The sequence below is a fragment of the Thyridium curvatum genome (genome assembly GCF_004353045.1).
Source record: "Thyridium curvatum strain D216 chromosome Unknown NODE_36_length_377547_cov_81.061009, whole genome shotgun sequence".
In the NCBI taxonomy this organism is placed as follows: Eukaryota; Fungi; Ascomycota; class Sordariomycetes; order Thyridiales; family Thyridiaceae; genus Thyridium; species Thyridium curvatum.
Genome location: NW_022156791.1, coordinates 155,024 through 169,252, shown reverse-complemented (window position 1 = coordinate 169,252; position 14,229 = coordinate 155,024). Strand labels below are relative to the sequence as shown.

Below are 14,229 nucleotides of genomic sequence, written 5' to 3'. Positions count from 1 at the left end.
GTATATGGTATGGTGTGGGTTTTGCTGGCGGAAAGGTGAGGGCGAGGTGGAGGGTCCGTGAGAGGTTGCTATCTAGAAAACCCCGAGAAGCTGCTGCTGTCCTCCACCGACTTCTCGACCAAGTGAGCGGCAGAAAATAACTGCAGCCGACCAAAGAGAAGATGGCGATGTAGGAAATGTGTCTTTGACTTCCGTGGGTATCGAGGGTTGAGTGGGTTGGCGAGGGTAAATCTTGGTCGAAGTGCGAATTGATTTACGGTGTGATGTAAAAAGATGGCTGGGTGGGTGGTGGATTTTTGGGCGACCTCGTCCAAGTTTACGGCGTTGCAGGGGGTGGCCGAGGGAAGAGGTTGGGGGGGATTTGGGTGAGAGCTGGGCCTGCCGGATCGACCTGGGGCGGGCGGGAGCTTTCTTTTTGGCGGCGGGGACGGGCACTAAGGTAGTAAAGTTAGGTGTGGTTTTGGGGCCGCCTTAACAGTTTTCAGTGCAGGGAACTGTGGCAGGCTGTTAGCTGAGCTCGGGCCTTCCCCGTTTCCTCCATGCCAGTGCAAGGTCGATTTTGTCTCACCTTTCTTTGTGTGACAGTATCACGTGACACAGCCCAGGTCGAGAGAAAGCTGAGCTGACGAGGCCAAAAACGCGAACGCGACGCGTGCTTCTCGTCCCACCCTCGGAAACCCCTCTTTCCAGTCGAGCCCGGCTCCCGTCCGTCTTGTTTCAAGGCAATCAATCCCGTTCAACTTAATCAAGAGCAGGACGATCAATTATGCTCCCCAATGTCTCTACTCTGATCCTGGCTTCTAGAAGGCCACATTATGGACCACACCCTGGCACTGTCCTTGTTCTCTGCGGATGTGCCCTTTTGTTTCATGGCCTTCCTTGCTTGGCCCTGTCCTGGTAGTCGGTCGAAACACAGCAGTTGTCATTAAGTGTGTGATGTGTGTTCTTTGCCAGTCGGTCACCAGTCTGGGGATTTTCCATACCTATTCATAGACAACTATGAACCGGAATGACTGCTGTCCTTTACTTTGAGAGAACAGAGCTCCTACTGTAGACGTGAATTACCTAGGTAGGTAGTGGAGTGACGACTTGTACTGCTACCTACTACTGCCTGAGCTGCCTAAATGGCCTCCAAAGCTCTCGCAATACTCTATAAATCCTACAAGCGACTCATGTTGCAAATATCTCGGACGGCTTTCATTTAGGGCCACCGGAAGCAAGACTCGATTCTCTCTGCACTGGTCATGAGCAGCTCTTACATGACTGGACACACATCCCTTACCCAGAACCCAAAATAGCTACCTAAACCGCCCGGTCTCCACCTTCCCACGACTCGGCCCGTCCTTTCAGCTCAAAAGTGTGACTATCATCAACCGTCCCTGATTTCCCTGGCCGCCCATATTTTCGGCCACCCTGCCAATCTTGGGCTTGTTTCATCCTTGGTGCCGGTTTTGTGGGCTCTCTTTTCATGCCACTCTATCTCGACCCCACGATTTGCGATCTCTGGGTCCCGGAACCCAGCAAATACACACACATAGGGCCGCACTAGACCCCAAAGTCACGCAACCCGCAATCTACAGCCATGTCCTCCGACCAGTCTCACGTCCTGCGCTTCCCCAGGTCCGACGAGGAGGGGTCCTTCATTCTTGCTGAAGTCACTCCCACCGGCTCCGGCTCAAAGCCACTGAATCTCAAGATCGTCGCCACGGAGGGAGCTGCGCCTTATGTCATATCTCGTACGCACGCACGCCCGCCCACCTTATCCCGCTCAGGCCTATTCGTCATGCTCTTCTCCTTCTGTCGCGTGACGTGTGTGCGTGTGCTATAGCGGAAAGCTGACCATCTTATCACAGTGCGCCATGACCGCGTGGACAAGCTCAAGGTCAAGAATTGCCCCTGCTCTCAGGACGAATGGGAGCACATCCTGGCATCCATCCTCCTCGACGGCCAGCCCGTCGAGGACATCGAGGCCGCGGCAGCAGTTCAGGAAGAGGAGTCCGTGACTATCACCTTCCGAAAGAGGATATCCGGTATCACTGTACGCATCCGTAGCCCACACATCCGAGACCGTGAATCTCGAACCCAGAACGCAGCTAACATGCCGCATAGCAACGGCTTGGTGCACTCACCCTGACTCACAAGGAAGATGAAGCCATCGAGTTGTATGACTGGTGCGGAGCGGCTATCACGGCCCGCAACCAGATCAAGCTCGACCTAGCCAAGGCCAACGCCAGGGCTACCGAGCTGGAGTCCGCCGTCAACGAGCTGAAGGACCAACTCGAAGAGCTCATCAAGACCAAGGAAGACGACGAATCCGTCCTGCTAGAGAAATTCCGGGATCTTCTTAACGAGAAAAAGCTTAAAATTCGCGAGCAGCAGCGGATTATGGCCTCTGGAGGCGTTTCCGCCTCTTTCAGTCGTCCTACGCGGAACAAGACTCCCGAGATCAAGGAGGAGAAACAGTCGCAGGCCACCCCGCCTACTAAGGCGACATCCAAGCCCACCAGGGGAGGAGCCAAAGCGGCAGCAAAAGGAACACGTGCCCCCAAGCGCAAAGCCAAGGCCGCGGAGCCCAGTGACGACGAGGACTCGGATGACGGCTTCGAGAAGATGGACGTGGACCAGGGTCGGAAAGAGGACGAGCAGGATCCCCTCGATGAAGATGCGGAGACTACCGACGCCGATTCCCGGACAGAGAGCGAACCAGACGAGGATGACGACGATGCCAGTCCTGTCTCACCGCCCAAGGCTATCTCGAGCCGTGCAGCCAAGGACACAGGGGCTTCGCAGAGCAGCAACACGAACAAGCCCGACGAGGCCCCCCCACCAAGGAGGGCTCTTCCCTTTAACAATGGGAAGGCGCCTGCAAAGAAGCCTGAGCCCGCGAAGCCGGCTCCTGCTGCGGCTGGAGGTAGCGACACGGACTCTGATGATGAGCTGTAGAGTTCATCAGAAAGCGATTGCGCATTGAGCATTGGGCATTGAGCATTGAGCGTGGTTGTATCACTTTTTGTATTGGATGTATCTGTAGAATCTACCAATAGACTGTACACCAACCTGTCCACTTGACGTAGCCCTCTACCGCCTGTCGTCGTCGTCAAAGTGCTTCTGCCAGAAGCCCCGGTAGTGCTTCTGTTTGCCCAGCTCGCTCATCTCCTCGGCCTCCTTAGGCGTCAGCTTGAAGCTGGGCAGCTTGGTCATGAAGCTGCGCAGGCGCTGCTCGTTGGAGCTCGTCGTAATAGCCACGACGCCCGTGTCAATGCACCACCGCAGCGCCACCTCGCCGGGGTTGACGCCGTACTTGCGCGCCAGCTTGTCCTGCAGCGCGTCGATGGGTCCCCCCTTGGCCTTGGTCACCGTCGTCAGCGGGCCGTACGCCGCGGCGGCGATGCCGTGCTCGCGCTGGTAGGCCATCAGGTCGGCGTGCTGCAGGTAGGCGTGGTACTCGATCTGGTTCAGCACGGGCGGGTCCTTGGCTGTCTCGAGCACGGCCTCGAGGTGCTCCTTGAGGTAGTTGGACACGCCGATGGAGCGCGCGCGCCCAGAGGCCTTGATGGCCTCCATCTCGGCCCACTTCTTCTGCAGGAGCTTAGCATCGCCGCCAGCCCAGAAGGGCGAGTGGATGAGGTACAGGTCGACGTAGTCGAGCTGCAGCTTCTTGAGGGAGGCGGCAAAGGCCTCCTCGATGGGGCGGTCGGGTGCGCAGGTCACCTTGGTAGTGACGAAGAGGTTCTCACGGGGCACCTTGGCGGCCTTGATGGCGGCGCCGAGCTCCTCCTCGTTGGCGTAGGCTTTTGTGTGGTTTCGTGATGTCAGCCTACATACAGCCGAAAGCTTGAGGACGGGGATTACTTACACTCGGCGCCATCCAGGTGGTTATAGCCAGCCTTGATGGCCGTGACGGTGTCGTCGACGATCTTCTGATCGAACTTCTTGTCGCCACTGCTGTGGTTGGCGGTGCCCAGACCGTAGCCTATCTGATTGTGCGAGCGGTATTATTAGCATCACGTTGGGTTTGAGATCTGGACAGAAGCTGGAGTGCGTACCATGGGGATTTCACGACCATCACTCAGCGTGAGATACGGAATGTAGTCCATCTGCTTCGGAGAGATACCCGAGGCATCGGGCTTAAACGCCGAACTCATCGAGTTCATCTTAGAGCGCGGCTGTACTGTGAGATGTCGCGAGATGAGACTCAATCGAGAGCGAGATGTACCAAGGCACACGAAACATGCAGATCCGCGAGGCTGCCCGGATGGAAGAATAGATGGGTGTATGAGGTGTAAGAGCTGAGAGCTGATAGAATGTCTACAGTGTACATGTAATCGCACTTGGAGACGCCCGATTTCGGTGACGTCTTGAGATCGGGAATTGCCTAGAGTAGGAGGAGCTATCAATAGCGCCCTTCTTAGATCGACTCTCATCGCGCCTTCTCATAGCAAGGCCGTCGTTTCCATTGCCCGAAGTCGTCAACTTCCTTTAAAAGTACCTATTCTGAGTTCGGGCATGAGGAATCTTGAAGCCCTGCTCTCTCCAAGTATTCTTGCTATCTACGTACCTAGGTAGGTCGGCATTGCATCTAGAATCGGCACCAAGGTTTCCATTGCCAACTCCAGCAGCAATGACGCAATCAATGCCATGATGGTGTCTACCTTAGTTCTTGTCTTCGGTGTTATAACTGTCAAGTATTGTATCTCTCTACTCCATCGGCACGGGCCACCGAATGTGCAGATATGAAAGGGCGAGCTTGGTATTTCCCAAGTCCCTTCCAGAGGCATTGGCATCGTTGAGGACTTCTAGAAGAAACAGTAAAATGCTGACAGAACCATTCGCCCCCCCTGGTCGGTTGATACAGCGGCGCAAATGCCCCGGAATCAGTCCCGTTTGCGCCCGGCTATCAGCGGGGATCAGAACCCCTGGAGAGATCGCTCCGCCTTCCCGCCACCCCGCCGATTTCTCTAACGGCACGTCATAATCTCGTTTCGGGAATAGAGCTTCGTGAATAATCAGCTCCAAGCCATACATACAGTCTTGATGGGGGAAAAACTACATTTATTCTCACCCTCCTAAAGTGCACTGCTCCTTCGATTGATGTATCATTCAAGACCCTTGCACATACCCAAGCTTTCGAATACATACAACTAGACGAGAGACCTGAGAAAAGTCCTGCATCAAGCTCGGACAAAGAGGTCTTGTCTGATACACACACACGCAGTTCCATATGCTCTTCCGAGGGACCGTCTGCCGCGCCCTCGCCACCGTTCCCCGTCTCCAGCAGCAGCGCCTCTTCCTGTCCCAGACGCCGACGACGGCGACAGCCATAATGACCGCCAACTCGTCCGGCGACGGCACTGGCGAGGAGGGCGGCGGCGGCGGCGGCGGTGGGCACACGCTCGCCTCCCTGCCCAAGACCTGGCACTTCACCTCCTCCCTGCCCGCCGACCAGATGTTCCCCACCCCGGCCGACTCGCACCGCACCCCGCGCGCCGACATCCGGCCCCGGCAGGTCCGCAACGCCCTCTTCACCTGGGTCCGCCCGGAGACCCAGCAGGACCCGGAGCTGCTGGCCGTATCCCCCGCCGCCCTGCGCGACCTCGACCTCGCCCCGGCCGAGGCCGCCACCGACGACTTCCGCCAGACGGCCGCGGGCAACAGGCTCTGGGGCTGGGACGAGGACAGGCTCGAGGGCGGCTACCCCTGGGCGCAGTGCTACGGCGGCTTCCAGTTCGGCCAGTGGGCCGGCCAGCTCGGCGACGGCCGCGCCATCTCCCTCTTCGAGACGACCAACGGCCGCACGGGCACGCGCTACGAGCTGCAGCTCAAGGGCGCCGGCCTGACGCCCTACAGCCGCTTCGCCGACGGCAAGGCCGTCCTGCGCAGCAGCATCCGCGAGTTCGTCGTCAGCGAGGCCCTCAACGCCCTGCGCATCCCCAGCACCCGCGCCCTCGCCCTCTCCCTGCTGCCCCACCAAAAGGTCCGCCGCGAGACCATCGAGCCCGGCGCCGTCGTCGTGCGCTTCGCCCAGAGCTGGATCCGCCTCGGCACCTTTGACATCATGCGCGCCCGCGGCGACCGCGCCCTCATCCGCCGCACCGCGACCTACCTCGCCGAGGACGTCCTCGGCGGCTGGGAGGCCCTGCCCCGCCGCCTGCCCAACCCGGACGACCCCGTCGACGGCGGCGGCGCCCTCGCCGAACCCCCTGCCCGCGGCGCCGGCAAGGACGAAGTCGAGGGCCCCGAGGACGCACAGGAGAACCGCTTCCAGCGCCTGTACCGCGAGGTCGTGCGCCGCAACGCCCTGACCGTCGCCAAGTGGCAGGCCTACGGCTTCATGAACGGCGTGCTCAACACGGACAACACCTCCCCGCTCGGCCTGTCCATCGACTTCGGCCCTTTTGCCTTCATGGACAACTTCGACCCCTCGTACACGCCCAACCACGACGACCACTTCCTGCGCTACAGCTACCGCAACCAGCCCAGCATCATCTGGTGGAACCTCGTGCGCTTTGGTGAGGCCCTCGGCGAGCTCCTCGGCGCCGGCGCCGGCGTCGACGACCCGCGCTTCGTCGAGTCGGGCGTCGCCGACGACGCCGAGGGCGAGCGGCTCGCGCAGCGCGCCGAGAGCCTCATCATGCAGGCCGGCGAGGAGTACAAGGCCGTCTTCCTCGCCGAGTACAAGCGCCTCATGACGGCGCGCCTCGGCCTGCGCGAGCACAGGGACGCCGACTTTGACGACCTCTTCAGCGCCCTGCTCGACGCCATGGAGGCCCTCGAGCTCGACTTCAACCTCTTCTTCCGCCGCCTGAGCTCCGTGCGCCTCGCCGACCTGGCGGCCGAGCAGGGCCGGCGCGACAAGGCCGCCGTCTTCTTCTACAAGGACGGCGTGACGGGCATCGGCGGCGAGGAGGAGGGCCGCAAGAGGATCGGCGAGTGGCTGGACAAGTGGAGGGCGCGTGTCGTCGAGGACTGGGGCGAGGGCAAGGACCAAGAGCGCAGCCGCGCTATGAAGGGCGTCAACCCTAGCTTCATCCCTAGGGGCTGGATCTTGGACGAGGTCATCCAGAGGGTCGACAGGGATGGGGAAAGAGACGTGCTCAGGAGGATCATGCACATGGCTCTCCACCCATTTGAAGACGCCTGGGATGGCCAGACGTTCGACGGTGCCGTTTACAAAGGCGATCGAGAGGAGGAGTTAAGATGGACAAGCGATGTCCCGCGGACACAGAGAGCACAGCAGTGCAGTTGCAGTTCTTGATTTGGTTAGAAGTCGCCAACGCTCCTGATATGAGCGGGCAAAGAATGTTTCATAGACTTGTAAAATAGACATGTATATCACGAGTTGGAGCCTCCTTAACGTCAGTTCTTGTACCAAGGAAAAATCTTCGTGAATTGAATAACGAGTGGCGACGTCTAATTAGGTGGTTCTAGTACAAATGTAGGCTGTCTATGGCCCTTTCGATAGCACAAAAAACGTTTACAATCTTCATCTTCATCCATCGCAGCCCCTGTTCTGTCTTCTCTCGAGAAACCGTAAGCGCCCCCCTAGATCACTGAGCGGCGCGAAAGCCTGGGTTATATTAGGGTCAATGGTCGACGGAAGAGCAAGTGGTGCTGGAGAGAAGTCAGCTTCGAGAAACAAAGAGAATGAGGACTGCCATGCTGGAGAATCATATGCACAAACCTCTGGCACTTTGCGACAACCCAACGACTTTTGTCTGATATTGCAAAACTCCGTAATCATGATATGTCCAAAGCACCCGAGGGGGGCAGTAGCCGTTCGAGTGTAGGATGTCGAGTCTTTGTAGATTGCTGTTGTGGAATATGTTCGCAGAAAGAAGGCGTGCCATATCCCGCGGGTGAATCTCCGAATCATGAATCCACTGAGAAACGAGTAAAAGATTGCTGGTCTGACAAATGGAAGGTTGGGAAACAAAAAGAAAGGTCTTTTGGCGGGCGGGAGTACCGAGCTATTCGGCACGCAAGAACCACCGCAATGCCAACCTGAAGGTCAAGACCCCATGCTGAGCGCGATTCTGAATCATACAGTTATAAGATCTGCATTTGCAAAGACTATGCAGCTCACTCGGTACCTCAACGATACGGGCCGGTGTAGCGAGGACCAGGGGGGAGACGGTTGAGGACAGGGCCGACACCAGGTCCGGGCCGAGTTGCCACAGCCGGATTGGTGCACAGCATGCCCACGCGAGATCCAAACTTGGAACCTCGAAGAGACACCATGTGCTTCCGTATATGAGCTGCAACCACCTCACGATGCTGAGGGCTTGCGTGGGTGAGGATGTACTGAATGAGATAGTTGCCGTACTGATCACTGGCAATATCAATCAGAGGAATGCGCGGGCGATCGACTCGCCCCTCACAGACCCTATCAAGGTAACGGCCTAGGAAATCCGATCCACCAATCTTGAGGCACTTCTCAACGACCTTGGAAGCGAACTGATCCATGCTATACTCGGCAGCATAGCGAATGACATGGTCGACGGCGCGGCTGCGGTCAGCCGGGGCGCCGTGCTCGCAGATGTGTTGGATGCACCAGTTTCCAAACTGACCGTGCGCAACAATGTCGATATTGACAAGCACCTCCTCGATGCAAGGACGCTGTATACCCGTCAGCATTTACTCTTTTCGGACTAGTGACGACTCAAGGGAGCTCCAACTGACCTTGTCCTCCTCGAGGCAGTTCTCGAAGATGTTCTGCACGACGAGGCTGCCCGTCTCGCCCAAGGCAACTTCATGCCACATGCCGCGTAGGGCCTCATTCACGAACTTCATGATCTGCGGCGGAGTCTCAGTCCATCGTAGCTCAAAAAGCTTCTGCCAGACATGGCAGGCATAGCGGTGAATGACCGTCTCGGGAATGCGGCGAAGAAGTTCATGGACCATGATGGCCTTGTAGTCCTCAGGAACAGAGTCGAATGCCTTCTGGACAACATGGCAGCCAAAGGGGTCCATGGAGAGGCTCAGTGTGTTGCCCCTGATAGCCTCAGCAATCTTGATCACCTGTTCAGGCGTGCCATGCTCGAAGCAACGCTGGACCAGGAAGTTTCCAAAGCGGTTGACCATGAGCGGGTAAGCTTGTGCCACTATGGCTTCGACGATCTCATACTTCTGCTCCGGCGTTCCAACCTTGAGCTTCTGCTGCAGGAAGATGGAAGCCTGTTGGTCGTTGTTGCAAACAATCTTGTCGACAATATACTTCCAATTGCAGTTGACACTCCGATCCAAGAGACGTCGATAGTTCAGCGGTTCAGTGGTGGGCAGGTAAGTCTGGCCCTCAGTGGTAATGGTCTGCGGAAATGATGTGTTAGTCACGGTCATATGAGAAGGGATAGATAATATGACAACCCACATCAGTCTTCCAGCCGGGACCAGAGCTCGAAGTGAACTCCGTGGCATGGGGAGAGAGTGCGGTCGCCATGGACTGCTGCTGGAAGGGAGTGTAGACACCCATCCCAGTATTTCCAAGCATAGGACCGGCCGAAGTGTGATATCCAGGAGGCGGATCAAACTGACCCTGGCCGGCATTGTACGGGCCAAAGCTGTTGCCGAAAGATGACGGGGGTGGACCAAATCTATGGTCGTAGCGGTTGCCGCGACGATGGTTGGAAGACCTCATAATCAGTTCAGGGTCGGGGGTCAGACGGTCCTGACGCGTTGCGTCAAGCATGCTACCGCCAAAGCTTCCTACACCCGCATCAACAAAGCTCTGATTAAAGCCTCGGCTCACGGGCCAAGGGCCTGACGAGGCAACCTCGGGGGCTGCAATGGAAGGTCCAAAACCATTGCCAACGCTGGCCTTGCCGTTGTTCCAGATGGTTCGAGATCGGGAAAAAGCTCCGACTGATGATGAGTCAACCCCGTCGGAAGGACAATCGTCCTGGAGGGACCAAGCATTATCCTGAGTCAACTGGTTTCTCGGAAGCATGGGGATTTGGGGTACAACAACAGGCTCTCGCAGGACACTGTTGCCAGCACCGATCGCGCTGGGAAATCCAGGCTCTGTTGACAGCATCGGGGTGACACGTCCACCATCTCCATGAGAAGGGACCCGGCTCTGCGCCAGCTCTTTGTCGAGACGATTGATGTGGGTATGGGCCTGGGCCAGCTCAATCTTCAGCCGCTGTAACTCCTCAGTGGCTGCATTGGCATCAACGGGGTTGGCACTAGCTGGTCGTGTAGTCGGCGCAGTGGTGTCGAAGTTGTCGGATGCAGGAGTAATCGGCAGCGAGCTGCAAGATGATTGTTGATCCAGACCAGGAGGCACAAAGGTCTCCTCGCCGGGGTTCTTGAGCGAACCGCGTTTCTCACGGGCTGAGATATGCTGCTCAGACAGCCTGGCGAGCAGTTTATCCATTGGATGTGGCTCTCGCGAGGACGTGGTCTCGAGTTTGGCCTATCAACTCGGCTTAGCACGCACATCTAATCCGATGATGGGGAAGAAAGTCATACCTTAGAATATCCCTGATTGGCAAGCTTCGAGGTAGTCAAGGCCACAACGCCCTGCTTGAGTTTGAAGGAAGGCTCCTATTTGCAGAAGGTGTCAGCCTCTCCCGCAGAGTGTGAGGATGTTGGTCAACCTTGAAAATGGTTGGTATCTGGTGGACGGAGCAGAGCGACGCGGAGCCAAACCGGAGGGAAGGGGGTAACACGAAATGCTGTTTACCTGGGGGCCCTGGAAGCCATTCTCATCAGAGTGCTTGGAATTCTCGTCTTGAGATACGTTCCTAGATCCCGAGGAACGTCGCTGGGTCGGCGAGCCCGTCAAGGCAGCTGTCGACATGATGGCCAGACTCTGAAACCCAAGAAATACCCAGCATTCACGGATGGAAGGATGTATTGGGAGTGTAGCTGATGTGAAATGGCAGAGATGCCAGCGTAGATGTGAAGAATAGACCAAAGGGAGGGGAGATAGGCCCGAGGGTGAGGCTGGTTGTCGGGTCTGTCAAGTCAAGAGGGAGGGGGGTCAGGGAGATGAGGAAGATCAAGGTAGGAAGTGAGATCAAGTGATTGGGGTATTTATGACATCAGCTCCAGGCAGGTACGACACCGGGTTCAGCCGTCCACCTTCCAGAACCTCACCTTTGTCCTAAAGTCAGGGCAGGCTGAGGCCCAATCTGATGGGAAAATAAGGCAGATATAGTGATCTCTTCAGTGACGACTGTTCCGACGCTGAAATGTGTCGAGATTCCGGAGGCAGCAATAAATGGCAGAAATGCGATGTCAAAGGGAAAAGGATGGAGGAAAGGAGAGCCGGTGGCTGAGATGAGGAGTTACCAACTTGATACGGCCGAAGATGGAAAGGTAGACCACGCTTCAGCAGCGAGAAGGTAGAGAGTAGATAACCTTGGCTCAAGGTTAGATGGCGATTGTCGGGTCGGGAAGCCTCCAGCTTGTCGGGGGAATCAGAAAACGAAGGTGAAATGGGTCACGCGTGTTGAAATAAGCCGGCGCGTCAAGTGCTTGGTAGATGGGATGAAAGAAGTGGCAAGGTCTGCTTAGAGGTGACGCTTGTCACCCGAGTTTGATTGAATCGCTCACCAGTCCTCCACCCAATTCACTCGAGCACAATAAGTAAAATCAACCATCGCTGTAATAGAGCCTGGAGTCTGGTGTGGATCATACCTAATACAGGATGCCTCCGTCTGGCTAGCAGCATGTAAATATACCTGTAGAGATTGTTTAAAAGGCTGCATCACAGTCCTCCAATGCCTCGTTTCAAGATTCCAGCTGGGCCTGCCTCGACACTGTTTGAAGAATGCCGAAGCTGTCGGAAAGATCGCGCGCAAGCTGCAGCGCTCGTTTGCTCGGTAACTGTTTTTCTAGTTTATTGATTTCTTTCGTGCCAGCCAACAGCGATTGTTCCTCCAAATCCAGACATTCAACTACGTTTTCTGGCAATCCGCCACAGCTTCCCAGCAGCCACAAGCAATACGGCGGCTCAGATTTTCTTCTCTAAGCGCCAAACACCGATCTCAGCGACATTGACGGGTCGAAATTGCCGGCATCAGGGTTTAGACTAGACATCGACTTCTTCAGGCTAGCAATCGCCAACAAGCTGCTCTCTCACATAGCTAGGAGGGTTATAATCGGGGTATAATAATCGATTAATCGTGATTTGTACAGTATGTTATACAAGGATAGGCCTGGATTGAACGCCGCCAGTCTATTTCTTGCCTTTCTTCTTCGCATCTGCACAGTAAACCGGTCAGTACCTTGGCCGAACAGCAGCTCTTGGAGATTTGAATGGTACCTACCCGCTGCACCCGGTGGTCCTCTCTGCTTCTTCGGTGCTCCCTTCCCGCGTGCCTTCAAACTGTGTGTGTGTGTGTCAGCGATGCTTGGAGCAGGTTCGAGAAGCGCCTATCTCCTTACGCGGCAATGCTTTCTAAGCGGTCGTCGTCCACCTCATCGTCGGCGATCAGCTCTGGCGCAAACTCCTTCTGAAGATCTCTGAAGGTGACGGTCTTTCGGGGATAGTATGCCGCCAGCGCCGGACCCTTTAATCGCTGGCGCAGGATCTTGTTGCCCATGCGAACTCCATCGGGGTTATACGTCGTCGCGAAGACCTGGCATTGAGCCTGCAGTGTTGTCAGTCGAGTGCTGAAGAGATTGAATATGAGGTTTCTGTACCTTCATGAGCTCTAGTAACCGAGCCCGTGGGACTGACATTTTGTTGGTGCTGGATAGTGAATCAAGCAAGCTTCATCACCGTCGTCCACTATCAGATGTCGTGAAATTTTGGACCCATCTTGGAGGTCGCGCTCTTGTGATTGGGTGCGCAGATGGCAGCGGCCTTGAAGCCCCACATGCACTACCATCAATCCCTAACCGAGCCTGACAGTGATAAGCAGATCTTCCTTCGAAGCTCCAGTAGAGCTTTGAAGAGGAAGAGTTGATGAGCTGGAGGGAGGAAAGATCTCTTCAACCTTCTTTTGCAAGAAATTAGGGGGGGGGATCAAGAAAAGTTCCCGAATGACGAAGTTCATATTCCCTGCCTTGACATATTAAATTACGACGTCATCGCATTGTTTTTCTATCCTTACCCAACGCCTCTCATCGCCTCTCATCTTCGTTATATCCCAACCACCATCAGCCATGTCTAAGCGAACACACAGTGAATTCTCCGGGGAATCCCTCGGTGGCAGCCCCATACCTGCTTTGCCCGACTTGACACGATGGAAAGCCTCAGAGATCCCGACAGAGCTTCCTCCACTGCCTGCAATCTCAGACGAAAGATTAGAGATGGCAGCGTTCACCCACTCAGGCATGGTTAGACAACCTGGCCAGATGTCCTACGAACAGCTTGAATTCTTTGGAGATGCCTTCATTTACCACATTGCATCGGAGCTGATCGGCCAAACGTTTCCCAACCTCTCCCCGGGGAGATGTAGTCAAATGCGAGAGAGGCTGCTACGCAATTCTACCCTCGCGGAGTACTCGCTGGACTATGGCTTGGACAAGCGAGCCCACTTTCCACTCGAGTATTTCGGGGCGGGACGTGTCAATGGGACAAAAGCGACTGACAAGGAGCGTCAGAAGGCCCTGGGCGACATCTTCGAAGCATACGTCGGGGCACTTGTGAGGTCCAATGGTGACCAGGGCCGCAAACAGGCCATCGACTGGCTCAAGGCTCTGTGGAGCAGAACAATCGCCAAGGATATCAGAGAGGAGGAGAATAGCAACGGAGGATCATTCCAGACTGCGAAGCCAGCCGAGGATCGACCAGCGGTGGTTCAGCCAAGGGAACGCCGCCCTAAGGAGGAGCTCTCACGTCTCATTGGCTGCAGGCCCGTCAAGATACGGTACGAGGATATGCCTGGAAAAGCCAAAAGCCACCGAGATCACCAGAACTTGGCGTTATTTCATGTTGGAGTCTACGTCGACGCCTGGGGGAAAACAGAGCTGTTGGCGACCGCCAGTGCCTTGTCCAAGAAGGAGGCGGGCGCCAAGGCTGCCGAAGAAGCACTGAAGAATAAGAAAGCAATGAAGGTCTTGATGGAGAAGAAGAAAGCTTTCCTGGCAGCTCAGGAAAGTCTCGATTATTAAGGAACGAGGAGAACATTCAATGATACCCGAGTATGCATTCCACAACGACATGCTAGTGTTCTTGAAACCAGCTCCTCTGCACAACATGTTGTCGCTTCATCTAGCCTAGAAAGGATACCTCCGAAGGACTGGTGATCACATGTCTCGACACAGTTATTGAACGGC

General features: G+C 56.1%; 6 protein-coding genes across 6 annotated transcripts; 3 read left to right on the top strand and 3 right to left on the bottom strand.

The window, feature by feature from the left end:
* Nucleotides 1–1,582: 1,582 nt before the first annotated feature.
* Nucleotides 1,583–2,943, top strand: E0L32_006395 (uncharacterized protein; the record flags this gene model as incomplete). The annotated part of the gene is made up of 3 exons (XM_031141023.1): nt 1,583–1,736; nt 1,854–2,038; nt 2,110–2,943. The coding sequence occupies 3 exons, from the start codon at nt 1,583–1,585 to the stop codon at nt 2,941–2,943; spliced, it is 1,173 nt and encodes a 390-aa protein (XP_030994906.1).
* Nucleotides 2,944–3,078: 135 nt separating this feature from the next.
* On the bottom strand, nt 3,079–4,154 carry E0L32_006394 (uncharacterized protein; the record flags this gene model as incomplete). Its single annotated transcript, XM_031141022.1, has 3 exons — nt 3,079–3,791; nt 3,857–3,977; nt 4,047–4,154. 3 exons carry the CDS (start codon nt 4,152–4,154, stop codon nt 3,079–3,081), a joined length of 942 nt encoding a protein of 313 aa, XP_030994905.1.
* A 1,067-nt stretch (nt 4,155–5,221) lies between these two features.
* E0L32_006393 (uncharacterized protein) lies at nt 5,222–7,255 on the top strand (the record flags this gene model as incomplete). Its single annotated transcript, XM_031141021.1, has 1 exon — nt 5,222–7,255. The coding sequence occupies one exon, from the start codon at nt 5,222–5,224 to the stop codon at nt 7,253–7,255; it is 2,034 nt and encodes a 677-aa protein (XP_030994904.1).
* Nucleotides 7,256–8,091: 836 nt separating this feature from the next.
* E0L32_006392 (uncharacterized protein) lies at nt 8,092–10,798 on the bottom strand (the record flags this gene model as incomplete). The annotated part of the gene is made up of 5 exons (XM_031141020.1): nt 8,092–8,616; nt 8,680–9,306; nt 9,368–10,411; nt 10,468–10,542; nt 10,682–10,798. 5 exons carry the CDS (start codon nt 10,796–10,798, stop codon nt 8,092–8,094), a joined length of 2,388 nt encoding a protein of 795 aa, XP_030994903.1.
* Nucleotides 10,799–12,181: 1,383 nt separating this feature from the next.
* On the bottom strand, nt 12,182–12,687 carry E0L32_006391 (uncharacterized protein; the record flags this gene model as incomplete). The annotated part of the gene is made up of 4 exons (XM_031141019.1): nt 12,182–12,207; nt 12,273–12,331; nt 12,391–12,596; nt 12,649–12,687. The coding sequence occupies 4 exons, from the start codon at nt 12,685–12,687 to the stop codon at nt 12,182–12,184; spliced, it is 330 nt and encodes a 109-aa protein (XP_030994902.1).
* Nucleotides 12,688–13,113: 426 nt separating this feature from the next.
* On the top strand, nt 13,114–14,064 carry E0L32_006390 (uncharacterized protein; the record flags this gene model as incomplete). The annotated part of the gene is made up of 1 exon (XM_031141018.1): nt 13,114–14,064. One exon carries the CDS (start codon nt 13,114–13,116, stop codon nt 14,062–14,064), a length of 951 nt encoding a protein of 316 aa, XP_030994901.1.
* Nucleotides 14,065–14,229: the final 165 nt, after the last annotated feature.